General features: G+C 42.5%; 1 protein-coding gene across 1 annotated transcript in view; it reads right to left on the reverse strand.

Moving 5' to 3' along the window:
- Window positions 1-1,692: 1,692 nt before the first annotated feature.
- PCSK5 (proprotein convertase subtilisin/kexin type 5) overlaps window positions 1,693-18,572 on the reverse strand; it is a 448,447-nt gene continuing 431,567 nt past the window's right edge. Inside the window, 4 exon segments of the mRNA XM_032634783.1 lie at window positions 1,693-3,641; window positions 7,831-8,017; window positions 10,103-10,203; window positions 15,954-16,171. Of these exon segments, the coding sequence (XP_032490674.1) occupies window positions 3,181-3,641; window positions 7,831-8,017; window positions 10,103-10,203; window positions 15,954-16,171 (967 nt within the window). The 3' untranslated portion in view covers window positions 1,693-3,180.

The following is an 18,572-nucleotide window of genomic DNA, read 5'->3' on the forward strand; positions in this document are numbered from 1 at the left end:
AAACGTCCAGATGAGAGAGACTAATAGCCCCGTTGAGCCAGTGATGATGGGGCTGATAAACGATTGGATTGATTTTTTAAGAAGAAAGTGTGTAATTGATATGACTAGCTTAGTCATTGGAGGTAGAAAGATAAAAGGGAGGGGAAGAAAAGCAGTCTTTTATTGCTTTGTATTCTTGACAAAGCATAATAATCACATAAAAAGTGCTCAGAAGTAGTTCATTAATAAGTCCCTATGGCATTATCTGGTCTTGATTTAATTTTATTTTCAATTTTTTTTTTGATGTGGACCATTTTTAAAGTCTTTATTCGATTTGTTACAATATTGCTTCTGCTTTATGTTTTGGTTTTTTGGCCCCGAGGCATATGGGATCTTAGCTCCCCGACCAGGGATTGAACCTGCACCCCCTACACTGGAAGGCGAAGTCTTAACCACTGGACCTCCAGGGAAGTCCCAGTTTTCAATTTTAAAATTACTTTCTATGAGCTAGAGCCTTCCAAGCTCCTGCCCAGCCTCTTGGTGTATTTCCAGCCTGCAAGGATTCTCCATATTTCCAAGATGTTCGCAAACAGAAAACCAAAAAGTGACTTTGTTTTCCAACTACATATTTATCTATTTAGGCAGTTGTTAGCAGAATATTCAGAAGTCTGCGAATAAAGTGGCCTAACTAAGAACAAAGAAGGAAAGATGTCAAACCACCCATATACAGCATGAGCCTTCTTTTCAGGATTACATAGAGTAACAACACAATTTTTCTTAGTATTCAAGGTCATCTTGACCTCATTTAATCTTTAACTGTGTATCATAAACACAGATTTTTCTTGGAAAACGATTTCCAGGCTACACAAAGAAATGTCAAACTCAGTCTATCAGAGCTTTAGAATTATCAGGGAAGATGAACAACACAGTATAAACAAAATCACTTATTTCCATAGGCTACACTGCAATTACACAACAAAAGATGAGGAATTCTTCCATTGATAAGATGGGTATCTTACATGGATTTTTATTTGTTTCTAAGAATTGAAAATGGAACCATAAAAGCTTCAGATAGATTTTGAAGAGGTGATTTTAAATGATCAGAATTTTTGGAAGCATATCATTTGTATGTGTGATACACATGGTCTCTTAAGAATTTCTTTTAAGACAAGGTCAGCAAATTACAGTCTCTTGGCCAAATCTGACCCATCACCTGTTTCTGTACTGCCTTGAGCCAAGAATGGTTTTTACATTTTTAAGTGATTGAAGGAAAAAAAATCAAAAGAAGAATAATATTTTATGATATGTGAAAATTATCTTAAATCCAAATTTCAGTGTCCATAAATAAAGTTTTCTTGGAGCACAGCCCACCCATTTGTTGTGGATTGGCTGCATTCAGGCCACAATGGCAGAGTTGATAGTTGTGCAAAGCCTAAAAGTATTTACTATCTGGCTCTTTCGAGAGAAGATTCGCCAACTTTGTTTTAAGAGCTTTCCCCTAAAGAAACACTGAGGACTTCAGTAAACTGAAGACTTCTTTACAGAGATTTCCTGTGTCAGTGATATGTGCTTTTTTTTTTTTTTTTTTTAGTGATATGTTTTTTTTTAAAAAAGAAAATGCACACATTCAGGAAAGATAATAGAGTTGCCATATCATAAAATAATAGCCATGCCTTTATTAGATTTAGGATGCTTCTCTTTCCACTTTGTGTCAGTGGAGAATAGTTATTAAGAACACACACTCTAGAGTCATCCTTTTTTCTTGAATCCTGATTAGTTTTCTGTGACCTTGGGCTAGTTAGTTAACATTCTGTAAGCCTTGGGTTTCCTATAAAAAAATAAAAAAGAGTAATAATGGTACCAACCTCGTGAAGTTACAGTGGTATTAAGTGGGGTGAGTCTTTTAAAGGAGTTATTTAGCTCGGTACCTGGTACATAGCGTGCAATACATTTGTGGGATTATCATCATTATCTGAAAATGTCACCTTCTGGTGGTCCACTCCCAGAACTGCCTATCACTTCTGTTTTTACAAGGAAATCCACAAAACCCTGCTTATATAATTTCACTTAGCAAGAGCCCTTCTTTGTATTGCCTGCAGAAAAAGTGTCCAGGGTGCACAAATCCAAGAGTGTACTTGACAGGAGGGTGGGAAAAGGGATGCCTAGGATGTCTAGAAACAAAGATCACAGAGATGAGTGTTGGAAGGCTGGTCAGCAGCCGGATTAAGCTGGTGAGCAGGATGTTGGGAATTTCATCCTAACTTTTTCTATGGAGAGTCCACAGTTCTGTGATGGGCTGTTGATAAAAGCTCTTTAATTTAGTAGCTAAAGTCTTTTTTTAAGAGTGTCTGAAGTTTTTGTCATTTTATCTCTTTTTACGTTAGGTTAACATTGACATTTTTCTTTTATTACTTGATGTTTTAGCTGATGTTTCCAACCAGAAATGCTCTTAGAAAAATCCTGAGGGTGTAAGGCTGACATTCTTGGAAACTTAGTGATTTCTTTCCTCCTGGGATGCTCCTGCCTATCTCCTGGCTGAGCTTGCTCTAGACTCATCATGACTATGGATTACTGCAAAGGAACCACGGCCTGATTCCTTGCCTATGATGCTACTTCCCGTGTCTTCCCTCATGTCTATAAATAGGTCATGACCAGCCTCAAGAGAGGTGGCCTCTTCTGCTTAGGGGTGATCTGGAATAATTGGTATAAATGACATGAGGAGGAGAACCTTCCTTAGTTGCCCCTTATAGAACAAATCTCCACCCAAAGAGAACTAAAAGGGGAGAAAAATCCCCTAAGACAAACAATTCCTTTGTCTCCCCATCCCCCAAAATCATTTACAGAAATATCAGAAATCAAGAAGGCAGCAGATATCTCCACAATCCAGCTGAGAAACAGAATTTCTATAGGTTCATTTCAATTTTTTTTTAAATCACATAAAACAGTTTGCACAGATCTCACTTTTTTTACCTCCTGTGTTTTGTGTCTTGACATATTGTTTTGAGGAAAATCATTCTGTATTTTATCCTTGTTCCTCAATTATGGTTGAACGATTATGGTTAATTGAGTTTAGCCATCCAAAAGAAGAACAAAATATTTCAGCATTCTTATATACTCTAGTTGGACTCGTGGTTAAAAAGACAAACACAAACACCCTCACGTCACCCTGGTGTGTCGGGATAAAATCCAACACTGTAACGCTCACACGCTTGCCGGTGAGTAGGATGGGCTGGGGGAGAAGGAGGTGACCTCTGTTTGCTGGTAGGAGTAGCTCTCATCATCGTATTCCAGCTCATCTTCATCATCGTCATCCAGCAGCCCATACTTAAATTTCCGGTAGACGGTGCCATCTTGGCCCATGTAGACAATGTCATCCTCATCGTCCTCATCATACTCCCGGTCCCTGTACTCAATCACCTGATCCTCTTCAAAGCTGGTGCTCTCGCGATGACTGCTCTTGTAGGAGGAGTAAGACTGGCTAGGGTCAGCCAGCTTTGCATAGCCGGCCTTTTCTGTGGGCCTGACTCTGCCCCGAGATTTCCTCCAGATGATCACAGCTGCCCCGAGCAGAAGCGCCAGCATAACGGAGGAGGTGATGAACAGGGCTGTCCTGGAGCGCTCACCTGCAGGTTCAACCTCACTTGCTCGAAGGATACACTCATCTGTTGGAAGATGACCCCAAAGGAAGAGGGCAGAGGGGAAGGGTGGCAGAGAAGAAATGGAATGGAGAAAATTAGTTTCTGAGGTAAAGAGCTTCACCTTTATCTTTTGAATCTAAAATGGTAGAACCACTGTCTTCGATTTTCTTAGCACACCCCTCTACAGAATTGCTCCATGTCTACTCCCATGAGAGTTTCAGTCTCTCCCAGATGATACCAACAAACTCTTCTAGGGAGAAAGTCAGTTTGAGATCCAAAGGGAGCCCCCTCATACCCATATGTCATGGGTGAGTCACCAAGTGTCCAACCTTACCAAATCGATTCTTCTACTTCCTTCCCGAGAAAAATGTTCCATCTTGGGCCAGGCTTCAGTTATTGCTGAATGCTCTATTTCTCTTTCAACTCTGACTTTTTCTAAGACTGAGTCTTTTCCCCAGCTACCTTTAAACCTGATTCAACAGAATTATCCCACAATTCAAAGATAGGAACAGATTATTTATAAAGCCATTGATTCATCGCTGCGTGGGGTCATAGAAATCACAGGTCAATCTGTAGTTTGATAGTTGAGGAAACTGAGACCCATGGCAAGAAAGTGAATTGTCACATTGTCACAGGTAAGAACTTGTTTATGGAGCAATCAGAACTCGAACCCAGGAATCCTTGCTTCACGCTACAGTCTGGAGACATTAGGGGCAAAACACTGACAAAGGTTTTTTGACTTCTTGGCATTCTGTGGACCTAATTTGGTAGCATGAAAAGTACCATCTTTAAATTCTGACTACCAAATTGAGTGATAGGGGATTTCTTCTATCATAACTAAGATTTCTGAAGTTGAGAGCTCTGCCCCCCTGTCATCCACCAACATTTGTTTTGATGCCTTAACTGAAAATATGGAGTAACCAAAAGTGTGATAATTCAGTGATGAGCTCATTTTTTGTACTTTTTTTTTTTGCGGTATGGGGGCCTTTCACTGTTGTGGTCTCTCCCGTTGTGGAGCACAGGCTCCGGATGTGCAGGCTGAGCGGCCATGGCTCACGGGCCCAGCCGCCCCGTGGCATGTGGGATCTTCCCAGACCGGGGCATGAACCCGTGTCCCCTGCATCGGCAGGCGGACTCTCAACCACTGTGCCACCAGGGAAGCCCCCATTTTTTGTACTTTTTACTCACTTATTCAGGTGGTATAATTTGGGTAAGTTACCTATTTTTTTTTTCCTGTTCTTTAACCCACCAAATGGGAGTGTGAAAGAGAGTGTGAAAGAACCAGAGAAAAAACTAGCAGGCCTTATTGGATGTACAAGTTGAAATAAACAGTATGTTTTCCATAAACATTTTTTTTTTTTATAAGGATGTTCTGTTCCCAGAAGAGAACATCCTTTTTATTTTTATTTATTTATTTTTTTGTGGTACACGGGCCTCTCACTGTTGGGGCCTCTCCCGGTGCGGAGCACAGGCTCCGGACGCGCAGGCCCAGCGGCCATGGCTCACGGGCCCAGCCGCTCCGCGGCATGTGGGATCTTCCCGGACCGGGGCACAAACCCGTGTCCCCTGCATCGGCAGGTGGACTCCCAACCACTGCGCCACCAGGGAAGCCCTCCATAAACATTTTTGAACCACCTAGGTCTGCTCCCAGGATGTTTTATGAGATTCTAGGTGCATGATATACACTAGCTTAATGGATATAATACTGTTGCCAATTATTTTAGGGTTAATTATTTTCTTTTATAATATATTGGCCAGTTAGGTCTGATTCATCACCAGTATGTGTTTTCTTTCTCTTTTCGCTAGTGATAAACGAGTTTTATATTTTATCCTAACTTTCATCCTCATGGGATTTTGCCCATCAAGCAGAATTTCATCTCTTAAAGTAACAGCACCATCATTACTACTTTTGTCATTAACATATCAGCACAGAATTTTTCCCTGGAGGAAATATGAAAGCACCAGAGGGAAGGATAAGCAACCCGTGTGTGGTACTTTGCGATAAATACTGCCTGAGGCAGGAGAATCAATAAAAGACTTTTCGAGGTCGTTTCAATTACCAGGGTGCCATATGCAATCATGTCTTACTGCTCTCCAGTCTTAGGTCCACAGAGTCAGAGTCAGCCTCTGTGATATGGGTTCTTTGAAGGATCAGAGTGTCTTAGTAATGAATGAGCAGGTAATAAGAGTATTTGGTCTTCAGTAGAGTTGCCCCAGGTAGGTCTTCAAGAGCCACAGAAAGCCCAGGAGAGCTGACTAAATTGTTCTTAGCTGGAAAAGGCTTGCAGAAACTCTGCACCCAACATGTACACACTTCTGGTTTCATTTCAAGCCATCAATGTAATGAAGGTTGTTATTCTTAGCTGACACAGCATGGATATTAGGCAATCAGACCCTGAAGGTGGATGTGTATGAAGAGCTGGGAAAACCAGCTGCTCATGGGGGTGGGAAAGCTGAAAGAAGGAAACAATTAGTTTTTGGAAAGATGCTATTTAAAAGTTAGTTGAGGGCTTCCCTGGTGGCGCAGTGGTTGGGAGTCCGCCTGCCGATGCAGGGGACACGGGTTCGTGCCCCGGTCTGGGAAGATCCCACATGCCGCGGAGCGGCTGGGCCCGTGAGCCATGGCCGCTGAGCCTGCGCGTCCGGAGCCTGTCCTCCGCAACGGGAGAGGCCACAACAGTGAGAGGCCCGCGTAACCAATAAAAAAAAAAAAAAAAAAAAAAAAAAGTTAGTTGAAAAGGCTGATCAAAAATAAAACAGAAAAGGCTAGTAGCAGTTATGGGTCTGGGATATACTTTTCTTAAAAATGGACAGGCTCCCATAAATAAAATGTCTCTTTTTGTCAGGCCATGATGTAGCTGAACTCCAAGGAAATGATCTGCTTTTACACTAGAGAATAGGTTTTAAGAATTTATCTTTTTCTTCTTAGAAGAAATCACTCCATTTGGGATCTTTCTAAGCTTGTGGCCAATGAGAACCAAGTACCCGTATGAATGGATTGGGGGTGGGAGACAGTTGGGGGACTCGGAATTGGTAAAAGGGGTTTTGTTTCCTCTTAGCCTTCAATGAAAGTTCATTTCTAAAATGCCTTAAGTCTTTAATGGGAGCCCTGGATTTGGGCTGCCTTCCACAGGATGATTTTTCGATGGAATCAAGATAATATTGGCATCAGCTTCCTTGATAGGCAACTCTTTTCCTTTTCTCCCAGGAGGAAAGATTTTTTTTAAAAGGAATAAAGTAAATTTATTTATTTATTTATTTTTTGCGGTACGCGGGCCTCTTCACTGTTGTGGCCTCTCCCGTTGCGGAGCACAGGCTCCGGACGCGCAGGCTCAGCGGCCATGGCTCACAGGCCCAGCCTCTCCGCAGCATGTGGGATCTTCCCGGACCGGGGCACGAACCCGTGTTCCCTGCATCGGCAGGCGGACTCTCAACCACTGCGCCACCAGGGAAGCCCATGAAGTAAATTTATAAAGATGAAACTATAGACCTGCTTGAGCTTGAATCTGGGAGGCAGGACAGCAGTGGAGAGAGTGCTGGCTTTGAGTCCAAATGACCCATATTCTGATTCCAGATGAGTCTGTTAACATTGGTATGGACTTGGGCATGCTAATCAAACCCTTTGAGCCAGAGTCTCCTCATTTGTAAAATGGGATTAATATCAACTTATATGAGATGATGGACAGAACGTTTCAGGTACAGTGGGCACACAGCAGGCACTCAATAAAAAGGTTGCTCTATCCTGTAATAAACCATAATGGAAAAGAATATGTATATATATGCAAAACTGAATCACTTTGCTGTACACCAGAAACGAACACAACATTGTAAATCAACTATACTTCAATTAAAAAAATAAATTAAAAATAGAATCATTGGGCTTCCCTGGTGGCGCAGTGGTTGAGAGTCTGCCTGCCGATGCAGGGGACATGGGTTCGTGCCCCGGTCCGGGAAGATCCCACATGCCGCGGAGCGGCTGGGCCCGTGAGCCATGGCCGCTGAGCCTGCGCATCCGGAGCCTGTGCTCCGCAACGGGAGAGGCCACAACAGTGAGAGGCCCGCATACCGCAAAAAAAGAGAAAAGAGTCATTAAATAAAGGTTGCTCTATTGATCCTCTGAAGCTTCCCATCCCTCTCTCCCCCGTGTTTCCGTCAGCACCCTGAGGACATGCGCTTCCTCTGGCTCCGCAGGCTGCCCTTCCTCTCCCCTCACCTGTGGTGTCATGGCAGTCACAGCACTCCTGGGTGTCGGTGGGATCGGAGGTGTCGCAGCAGCGCAGGCAGCGGCTGTCATCCATGTGCAACACCAGGTTGGCAGGACACACAGTGCAGTTCTTGGTGCCAGGCCCTTTGCATTCTATGCAGCTCTCATGGCATTTTTCACAGTTAAATTTCTCCCCCTGTTAAGAACAATCAGGTTCCTTTGGAGTGTGGAGACATTAAAAAGGCACCGGAGTTCCCAAATGGGGGTTCCCTCTCCTATGGATAAGGGGAGGAGGCAGATTGGGGATAGCAGAAAGGTGATTTGTTCTGGGTCCATTTTTACTGTTCTGGGTGAAAGACAGAACCAGCTGTTTGCACTTGGATGGAACCATTGCTGAGCCTTTCCTCTGAGATCTGCTGGTAATCATAGTGAGAGAACAAGCTTCTAGAATAGCTCAGGTTACAAACTGACAGCCATGTGCTGTACCTGGTCAAGGACAAGTTTTGTCTGGTCCGTACTCAACTGGCCTTCTCAGTTAAAAAAAATTTGAATTCATTGCCTACATTTCAAAATTGGGATATTTCACATGTAAATCAGTGCTGAGTATCTCTTTAAAAACTGGAAGATTTATCAACATTGAATTCACCACTCCCACAACACAGACAGAGCTGAGTGGCAGTGGCCCCCTTTGTGTGCTCTCCTATTTGATACAATACCCAGCCCTTGCCACCTATGGTCAAGTTTGCACTGGGGTTTTCTTTTTTTTTTTTTTTTTTTTTTTTTTTTATGCGTTACGCGGGCCTCTCACTGTTGGGGCCTCTCCTGGTGTGGAGCACAGGCTCCGGACGCGCAGGCCCAGCGGCCATGGCTCACGGGCCCAGCCGCTCCGCGGCATGTGGGATCCTCCCAGACCGGGGCACGAACCCGTGTCCCCTGCACCGGCAGGCGGACCCTCAACCACTGCGCCACCAGGGAAGCCCCTGCACTGGGGTTTTCTTTGACCCAACACTCTTCACTCATTTGCGTGACCTGCTCTGCCTCTGTGATTATTAGGTTCTCGTGTCTCTGCCCCAGAATAATATAAATTGTGACTGTTAGCTAAAGCAGTGAAATCTCAGTGGGAAGATTGTTGAAGGTGAGAAAGTAGCTTCCCTCCCAACAAGTTGTTCCATTTCACTGGTGCTGAAAACGTAGATGAGGGAAGATACCTTCCCATTTCACTTCTGCACTTTGGAAGGCTGGTACAACAGAAAAAGAAGGAATGGAAATTGCCGTTGTTGAGCACCTTGGCGAGTTTCAGGTGCTGATAAGGTGATTTCTCAGCTGAGATCTCATCAAATCCTGGGTTAGGAGTCAGAACCCCTGTGTTTAATCCCAACTTTGTTCCTTACTATTCGCACGATCTTTATCAAATTACCGTATTTAACCCCTTGGATTCTCAGTTTCTCCAAAGTGTAATGAGGGCTCTTGTCAGAATTTAAAGAGAATAGCGTATGTGAATATGCTGGGACTTGTGAGTTTTACCATGGAGAGATTTACTTAATTTCTAAAGTTTGGAAACACAATCAAGAAGTTAGTGGACTCAGAAAATCCATGGTTTCTAGGTCAGGAAACAGAATATACCACTCTTTTTTTTTTTTTTTTTTTTTTTTTTTTGTGTGGTACTCGGGCCTCTCACTGTTGTGGCCTCTCCCGTTGCGGAGCACAGGCTCTGGACGTGCAGGCTCAGTGGCCATGGCTCACAGGCCCAGCTGCTCCGTGGTATGTGGGATCTTCCCGGACCGGGGCACGAACCCGCGTCCCCTGCATCGGCAGGCAGACTCCCAACCACTGCGCCACCAGGGAAGCCCTACCACTCTTAATATATTCGAAGGGGTGGAGGAGATGAAAGACCAACATTGGTTATGTAGTTCTGACATTATTCAGACATTTCAGGTTAGCCAGCAGAGGGGGAGGAGAGAAGATATATCTTATTTCTGACAAAATATTCCTATGTAGACCTGAAACTTCTAAGGTCATGAGCAATACATCGCGGTCCTCATTAAATAACTTCCCCATTATTTATCTCAGGTCTTCTCAGTTCTTTTGATTGACATTAAGGCTACAGGTGGGTAGCACCATTATTCCACAGTGCAAATGGTAGATTTTAAAATATTAAACCTGAACTATAGTGAGTGTAGGGATTTTATGACTTTTTTGACTTTGCCCAAAATGACATGCAGAAACTAGCTCATGTCCCTCTGTAGAAATGGTGGAAGACACCCCACGCCCAGCTCTGTACCTCTCCCACTCTGTACTCTCCCACGAGACAGTCAGAGGCGCAGATTCCTCCCACCAGGTGGTAACTCCACACACAGGATAAACAAGTCAATGCTCCTTTTCCTGAAAGGAAAAAATGATTGTAAGTTATGAAACTGACCTTAGATTTCAATCTCTGTCTTGGACCCAAAACACTTAGGAGCAAAGAACATGTCAAGTAAATTGAAGGAGAAGAGTGAATTGATTGAGGATATGGAAAAAAAGAAAAAAAGTCTATGAGATACCAAGTAAAGACCTAGAAATTATCCAATTAGTCTAATCAATGTAAACTCTCAATTTGGAAATGAGGGTTTGGAGATGACAGATTTTTTATTACAGCAAAAGGAAAGATTTTCAGAGAATGAGAAATCATGTAGAAATCATGTAGAAAGTTTGTAAAAGCTTTATTTATCATTCTGTTTATTGTAATAAATATTGTTTATTTATTATTCTGTTTGTTTATAACTAGTAGAGAGGATGAGGATGATTTGGAGGGTCCCAAAACTCGATGAGTAAATTATGAATGGGCAGTTAACTAGTTGAGAAACAACACCAGACTTGGAATTTAGAATGCTAGGGCTAAAAGAATTTACCAGATCATTTTGTCCAGTAGTTATTATTTATTTACTTATTGGCTGCATTGGGTCTTCGCTGCTGCGTGCAGGCTTTTTCTAGTTGCGGCGAGCGGGGGCTACTCTTTGTTGTGGTGTGTGGCCTCCTCATTGCGGTGGCTTCTCTTGTTGCAGAGCATGGGCTCTAGGTGCACGGGCTTCAGTAGTTGTGGCACACGGGTTCAGTAGTTGTGGCTTGCGGGCTATAGAGTGCAAGCTCAGTAGTTGTGGTGCACGGGCTTAGTTGCTCCGCGGCATGTGGGATCTTCCTGGAGCAGGGCTCGGACCCGTGTCCCCTGCATTGGCAGGCGGATTCTTAACCACTGTGCCACCAGGGAAGCCCTGTCCAGTAGTTCTTAATTTTGGGGATTGTCATGATAGATTCCTTTGAAATTCTCTTGAAAGCTGTAAACTCTCTTCTCAGAAATTTGACATCCTATTTATTTAATTTTTAAATAAAGGTAAACAAATGCCCAGACATGTGAAGTTACTCATTCAAGGTTTCATAGGGAATGGTTGACTCAAGAGTCAAATTCAGGTTTATTGACTGACAGTGCAGTGCTCTTTGATCATACTATCTGCCCTCATACGTGAACCAAGTAGAGGAGGTGTGAACAGACAGACTGTTTCCTGTGGAGGTAATACCCTTCTCTCCTAATTCAGAGACTCCAAGAATGACTGACCCAAGTATTTCTTTCTGTGCAGATATCGAGGGAAAACTTCTGGAGAGAGTTTGGGGACAGGAGACCTGAGCTCTAGTTCATTGAATTAGACAGAGAGGCAGGAGCAGGGAGATAGAGGGGGCATGGAATATGCCTGATATTGTGAGTTGGAACTTGATATATAGGCCTTTCCATCAGAAAAATATTGTAAAGTGTAGTTAGTTGAAGTTGAACTAGAACCGTGAGTCCTGTTCTTACATTCACTCTGGATTTAAATCCACTTTTCTTGTCTGATCTGTGAGCTCAATCATTTATAATGTTTCTATGGAAGAATGAATTCTGAGTTCTGAACAACAGCTCAGATAATAAACCTTTATTACCCAACTTCCTCTTAGATTGGGCGCTGCCTATAGTGGTATCAATTCAAAGCCATTCTATTTTTATCTTATGTCCAACTTCATACAGAATTTCCTACATGTTCTGGAACACAATTTTGGTCTCTGAAGAAAGAATCAATCTTCCCCTACTTCTTTGCTTTTCTCCCTGTAGTTTTCTGAAATACAGCTTAAATGTCTTACTCCGATTTTAAAATATAGAAGTGTGGGATTTTTTTTTTCTTTATGAAGAGAAATTAAAGGTAGGAAAAATTAAAAGAGAAATGAAAGGGAGTAAAAAGGTTAGGTCACAAAATTTGTGTCTTAAGTTTGGTTACATCTTCCAGAAGGCCAGCAGCAATTCGGCCTAGATCCTGGGCAATCCCCAGAGGCACTACAAGCCACCTCTGGGTGACAAATCAGGACTCCATTTACATCGCCTACATTGATGTATTGCAAAATCTGCATACTTAGGGTATTCTGTGTCTTTTGCAAAAGGTAGTTGGCTTATTTCCAGAATGTTTTCTATTTTTTTTTTTTTTCAAGTTTAACATCTTACATTTATCATTGCTTCCAAGGATCTGCAGGAAACTTGGCACCTATAAAGACAGCTTTGGCTTTTCCATAAAATTTGGAACAGCTCACCATCTGCTCTCCCTTAGAATGACCCCCACGGGATGAATTCAGCCATGCAGAGCCACCCCTGGGGGGTCTGTCCATGGTGTCATTCCACACCGGAAGAGAGAGGCAGCTCGGGAGAGTTAGGAGGCTTTGGTTAACCAGCCTGGATTTTTATTTAAAGCAATTTTGTGTGGATGATAAATAAAAAGTTAAATGTGTGAAGGCAAGGAATGAGCTAATTATGAAGGAACCAGCTGCATAAAAGATACATGTTGGTCATTAGTATGCTGCCCTCCCCCAGCCCCCTTAGTTCTTTAAAGTATTTTTTAACACCCTAATATTATTGGGCAGTCAAATGTGAAGGAAATACAATCTAGTTGGTGAATTACTTATTTAGGTTGGGAAAGTTTCCCTGTATCCTTCATGCATCCTCATTTCTCAGTATGACAGCTAATATTTTAAGAAGGAAGGAACTCATCCTATATTTTTTTACCTAGTTTATAACCCAGGAGAAAACCTGTCCCCAAATTTTGTAATCTATATATTGCAAAATCAGAAGGCAGCACAAAGATTCACTAACCAACAAAGGACATGTGTGGTAGGTGAAGAAAGGATGACAGAAGAAATGAACAACAAAGATAGAAATCATTAACCAGGAACATTTGGGGTTCAAGTCAAATACAGGAGGAGGAGGCACAAACACTCAGAATGGCTTTAAGATTCACCCAGATACGCCCAATCATCCCTGGAATACAATCTCAGGGAGAGTGTATTGATGAGCTTTATTTTTTTTTAAAGACTTTATTTATTTTTGGAGCTTTTTTTGGTTTGCAACAAAATTGAGAGAGAGAGAGAGGTACAGAGATTTCCTGTATACATAAAAAAATCATATGAATTCAGGTTCTGACATAACCCCTTCATTCCAAACACACTGAAATGAGAGAATAAATATTAACAGAGAGAACCAAAAAAAGAGATAGGTCGGCTCAAAAGTAGGATGGAATCTCTTTGGACCAGAAAGGGAATATAAATGCAAAATAGCAATCAGATTCAAGCCACCCATGTGCTTGGCTCTGGGCCTGACTGTAGGCAATCGTGGCTTGAGTTCAATTTTTCTACCATAATAGGAACTAAAAGTGTTTCATATAAGACCTGCACCAAAATCCAGGTTTAGAGCTTAAAACAGGAGTCAGGGTGGGACTCTCTGCCCTCATAGACATCACCTCTTGACCAGGAACTCTCCTGGGCTGCCAGCTGGATTGCTGATGAGATCTGCAGTGACATCAGTATCGCCTCCAGGAATATTGGAACATCATGTTTCTATACTGAGTTTCAGGGTGGGACATGGGGTAGCATGAGCTGAAAAAGTAGCAGACTGTGAGGAATAAGGATGAAGGGAGAGAGAAAGGGAGTGAAAACCAAAAGCAAAGTCTTCCATTCAAAATGAGCTCAAGACCAAAATTTCAAAGCATGTAGAAAAAAGATTGCTAAAAGAGAAGATAAACACAATCAAGAATTAACATGAATTTACTTCAGATAATATTAATTTCGTAGAAAAGTTTGACAAACTTAAAAATTAGCATATTTTGCGGAGCAACTAGGCCCGCGAGCCACAACTACTGAGCCTGCGTGTCTGGAGCTTGTGCTCTGCAACGAGAGAGGCCGCGACAGTGAGAGGCCCGTGCACCGTGATGAAGAGTGGCCCCTGCTCGCCGCAACTAGAGAAAGCCCACGCACAAACGAAGACCCAACACAGCCATAAATAAATATTTTTTTTAAAAAAATTAGCATATTTAAGATGTTTAAAAAGTAAATGAAGACAAAAATATCCTCTCAAAAAAAACCTGAAGCACAAACAGGAAGATATGAAACAAAAATAGATGGATATGAAAAACAAACCATTAGAAATCTTAAAAATAAGTCATTTAAGTTAAAAAACTAAAATAATAGGTGGACTGAATTTTTATTTTTTTATTTTTTAAAAGATTTTTTGGTGTGGACCATTTTTTAAAGTCTTTATTGACGAAATGAATGTGGTCCAATTCTTGCCTTGAGGGTCTCATCAGCAAGAGAGCTGGACGTTTAATTAAAATGTAATGTATTGAATAAAAATAGCTATGATAAAACTTTATTATAGAATCAAGAAGAAGGAAGAAGATTTCTGGGAGGACTAAGAAAAGCTTCACAGAGAAGATGATATTCAAACTGGGTCTTTAAGTTGAGAGTTAATAGAGTTGTTCTCCAGGAAGAGGAAATGCATGGACAATAGTCATGTAGGCATGAAAGAGCATCACCTATTTGGTGGCTGCTGAGTGGTTCTGGGTGGTTCTAGGTTCTGAAGTACATGGAAGGAGAGTTGAGACCATAAGCTAAAAGGACTGACCAGGGAAATAATTTAATCACTTTTCAAAAACAGAAAACATTTATTGAAAGTTTATCAAGGAAAAAAAATGAATGTATAGATTGGAGAGATATACCATGTTCATAAATGTGATGACTCAGGACTGTAAAGATGAGTTTTAATGCAATGTCAGTTAATATCCAAGGGATTTTTAAAAATGAAATGTGATAACATTTACTTTGAAAATAATAAAATTTACTTGGAAAAAGAGCTAGGAATAACCAAGACAATTTTGAAAAGGATAACAGGAATGTACCCTACCAGGTATCAATATTAGTCTAATAAGTTTTAAGAATAAAAACGTTGTAGGAGGTATTTCTTTCTTAAATGGTGAGAGGAATTCACCATAATTACCATTCTATGTCAAGCTATGGAGAAAAATGAGCAAATTTGAATTTTAGAAAGATTGCTATGGCATTACTGTACATGATGACCTGGGGGTGGGGTAGCAAGACCAGAGTTGGGGTGACATGCTATTTCAGAAAGTCAGCTAAGAGATGCTGAGAATGAAGAATGAGAATAGTGAGAATGGAGAAAGAGATCTGAGCAGAGAAACGTTTAGAAGAGAGAATCAACAGACCTTGAAGTTTACCTTTGTGCATTGGACAGGAGGCAAAGGAAAGATAACTTCAAGGTATCAGATCTGGGCAATTGGTTGGACAGTGGGTCTATTAACAGAAAGAGTGAATATCAGAGGAAACTCAGATTGTGTTTACTCTGGGACATGTTGATTTTAAGAATCTCTGGGACAGACGAGTAGGTGTCTGGAAAATAAGAATGGAGCTTGGGACAGTTTTAGGCCAAAATCTTAAGTAGTTGTTGAAATAATGAAAATAAATTTTGCTTGGCATGTTCCAAGTTCAACAGGTAGAGAAAGAAGACAGTAGGTGGAAAACACTTGCTGTAGGGGACGATGCCTGTATCTGGGCCCTGAAGGATGGGAAGGATCTGAAGAGGCAGCAGTGTGGTGCAGGATCAATTAGGGTTAGAGGGCAGATGTGCAGAAGCTGAAAGAGAACAGAGGGTGCTGATGCTGGAGAGGACTGGCTATGAGGTTGGCAAGCAAGAAGACCCTCCAAAGGTGATGAAAGGAGAGAGGGACAAAGCAGGAGAAAACACTTTGCATTTTTCCATTCACACATGCGAAATGATAGATGGCCCTCACCTTTGCATTTGTCGCAGGTTGGGTGGCATCTCTCACATGTCCGTGTGCTTTGCTCTGCGTAGTAATGCTCTGGGCAGGTACGATGACACTGTCCCTTGGAGTGGAGCAGAAAGAAGAATGGATCACAGGACAGGCAGTCCGTGGGTCGCGGGCCACTGCAGGCCTTGCAGCTCCTGCTGCAGCTCTCGCACCGCCCCGTGGAGTTTTCTGCGTAATACCTGAACCAAGGAGGGAAGCAGAGACTCAATATTAAGCTTTGCTCCAAAGTTGGGTGTGGTGGAAAAAATCATGGTTACAAGCTGTGTGCCTTCAGACTCTTTACTTATTAGATTCATCACTAATTATACTAATACATCTAATGAGTTTCAGTTTCTTATCTGTAAATTGGACATTACAATCCCTCCTCTGCTATTTGTGGGGATTAAGTTAGGTGACACATATGAAAGGACCTAGCATAGATCACACGTAGTAGTGCCACAATAATTGTTCACTACCCCTGCCTTTTATATACCTATATGCTCTGCCACTTTAAAATTCAGGTGTTGGGGCTTCCCTGGTGGCGCAGTGGTTGAGAGTCCGCCTGCAGGGGACACGGGTGTGTGCCCTGGTCCGGGAGGATCCCACATGCCACCGAGCGGCTGGGCCCGTGAGCCATGGCCGCTGAGCCTGCGCATCCGGAGCCTGTGCTCCGCAAGGGGAGAGGCCACAACAGTGAGAGGCCCGCGTACCGCAAAAAAAAGAAAAAAAAAAGAATCTGCCTGCCAATGCAGGGGACACGGGTTCGAGCCCTGGCCCGGGAGGATCCCACGTGCCGCGGAGCAGCTGGGCCTGTGCGCCACAACTACTGAGCCTGCACTCTAGAGCCCGTGCTCTGCAACAAGAGAAGCCACGACAATGAGAAGCCCGCACACCACAAGGAAGTGTAGCACCCCTCGCCCCAAATAGAGAAAGCCCGGGCGCAGCAATGAAGACCCAACACAGCCAAAAATAAAAACAGATAAATAAATAAATTTATATAAAAAAAAGTTCAGGTGTTAAGTCATATTGAATGGGAATGGGAGGTATTTTAAGTGTACTCCTGAGTGGTTTTTCTAATTTCTCAGTTAAAAAAAATCTTGAAGTAGGAGGTGACATGAGTGATATTGACCTTTACATAGATGTGACCTCTTTTGAAAAGATTTTCAGAGGCTAAATATAAAAACAATAATTACCATTTGTTAAGTTTCTCCTATATGCCTGACAGTACACTGGAGACATCATAAACATTATTTCACCTCATTGAGTCTAAAAATGAGACATTAGGACATGGCAGTTAGGAGTGTGCCCTTTGGAACAGGAGTGCATGGAGTCAACCCTCATGTGCTGTGTGACCTCAGGCAAGTCACACAACATCTCTGTGTCTCAGGTCTGTAATATGGGGCTAATATTAGTAGCTAAAATTAAATAAGTTATTACTGAGAAGCTTGTTAGAACAGTGCCAGGAACATTATAAATACAGTTGATCTTTGAACAGCTCAGGGGTTAGGGGCTTCAACCTTCCATGTAGTCGAAAATTTGCATATAATAATATATAGTGGGCTTCCCTGGTGGCTCAGTGGTTGAGAATCTGCCTGCTGATGCAGGGGACGCGTGTTCGTGCCCCGGTCCGGGAAGATCCCACATGCCGCGGAGCGGCTGGGCCCGTGAGCCATGGCCGCTGAGCCTGCGCGTCCAGAGCCTGTGCTCCGCAACGGGAGAGGCTGCAACAGTGAGAGGCCCGTGTACCGCAAAAAAAAAAAAAAAAAAAAATAATATATAGTTATTTTGCATATAATACTGTTTTAAAAAAATATAATAATGATAGTTGGCCCTCCATATCTGTGGTTCTGCATCCTTGGATTCAACCTACTGCAGACTGTGTAATACATATTTAGTGAAAAAAATCCCCATATAAATGGAGCCATGCAGTGCAAACCACACAGATCAAGTGGAACCACATTATTCAAGGTCCACTCTAATTAATGTATATTATTGATAATTATGAGTTTTATGATTAATCCTCACAGCAAACCTTATGATTTAGATATTATCTGTATTTTACATATGTAAAGACTGAGGCTTAGAGAATTTAGTCAACTTGCTTAAGGTCAAAGGGCTAATGAAGTGGGGCAACAGAATTTGAATTTGGCCTCTGTTGTGTTATACTGAACCAAGTCTATGAAGTGGACTTGGCAGGTACTACAATTTTTTTTTTTTTTTTTTTTTTTTTTTTTGCGGTATGTGGGCCTCTCACCGTTGCGGCCTCTCCCGCTGCGGAGCACAGGCTCCGGACGCGCAGGCTCAGCAGCCATGGCTCACAGGCCCAGCCGCTCCGCGGCATGTGGGATCTTCCCGGACCGGGGCACGAACCCGTGTCCCCTGCATCGGCAAGTGGACTCTCAACCACTGCGCCACCAGGGAAGCCCCTTACAAAGTCTTTGTATTGCTCATCTTATATCAATACATACAAGTGCTCTTTATTAAGCATGTGTTGAATGAATGAGGTGAATCAAAACACAAGGCAGTGATACAAGCAGTAATTGCTATAGAACTGCAGACAAGAGATGTGCTAATTTCAGCAAAAGCATTTGGGGAAAGTCC

This window comes from Phocoena sinus, chromosome 6 (assembly GCF_008692025.1).
Source record: "Phocoena sinus isolate mPhoSin1 chromosome 6, mPhoSin1.pri, whole genome shotgun sequence".
NCBI lineage: Eukaryota > Metazoa > Chordata > Mammalia > Artiodactyla > Phocoenidae > Phocoena > Phocoena sinus.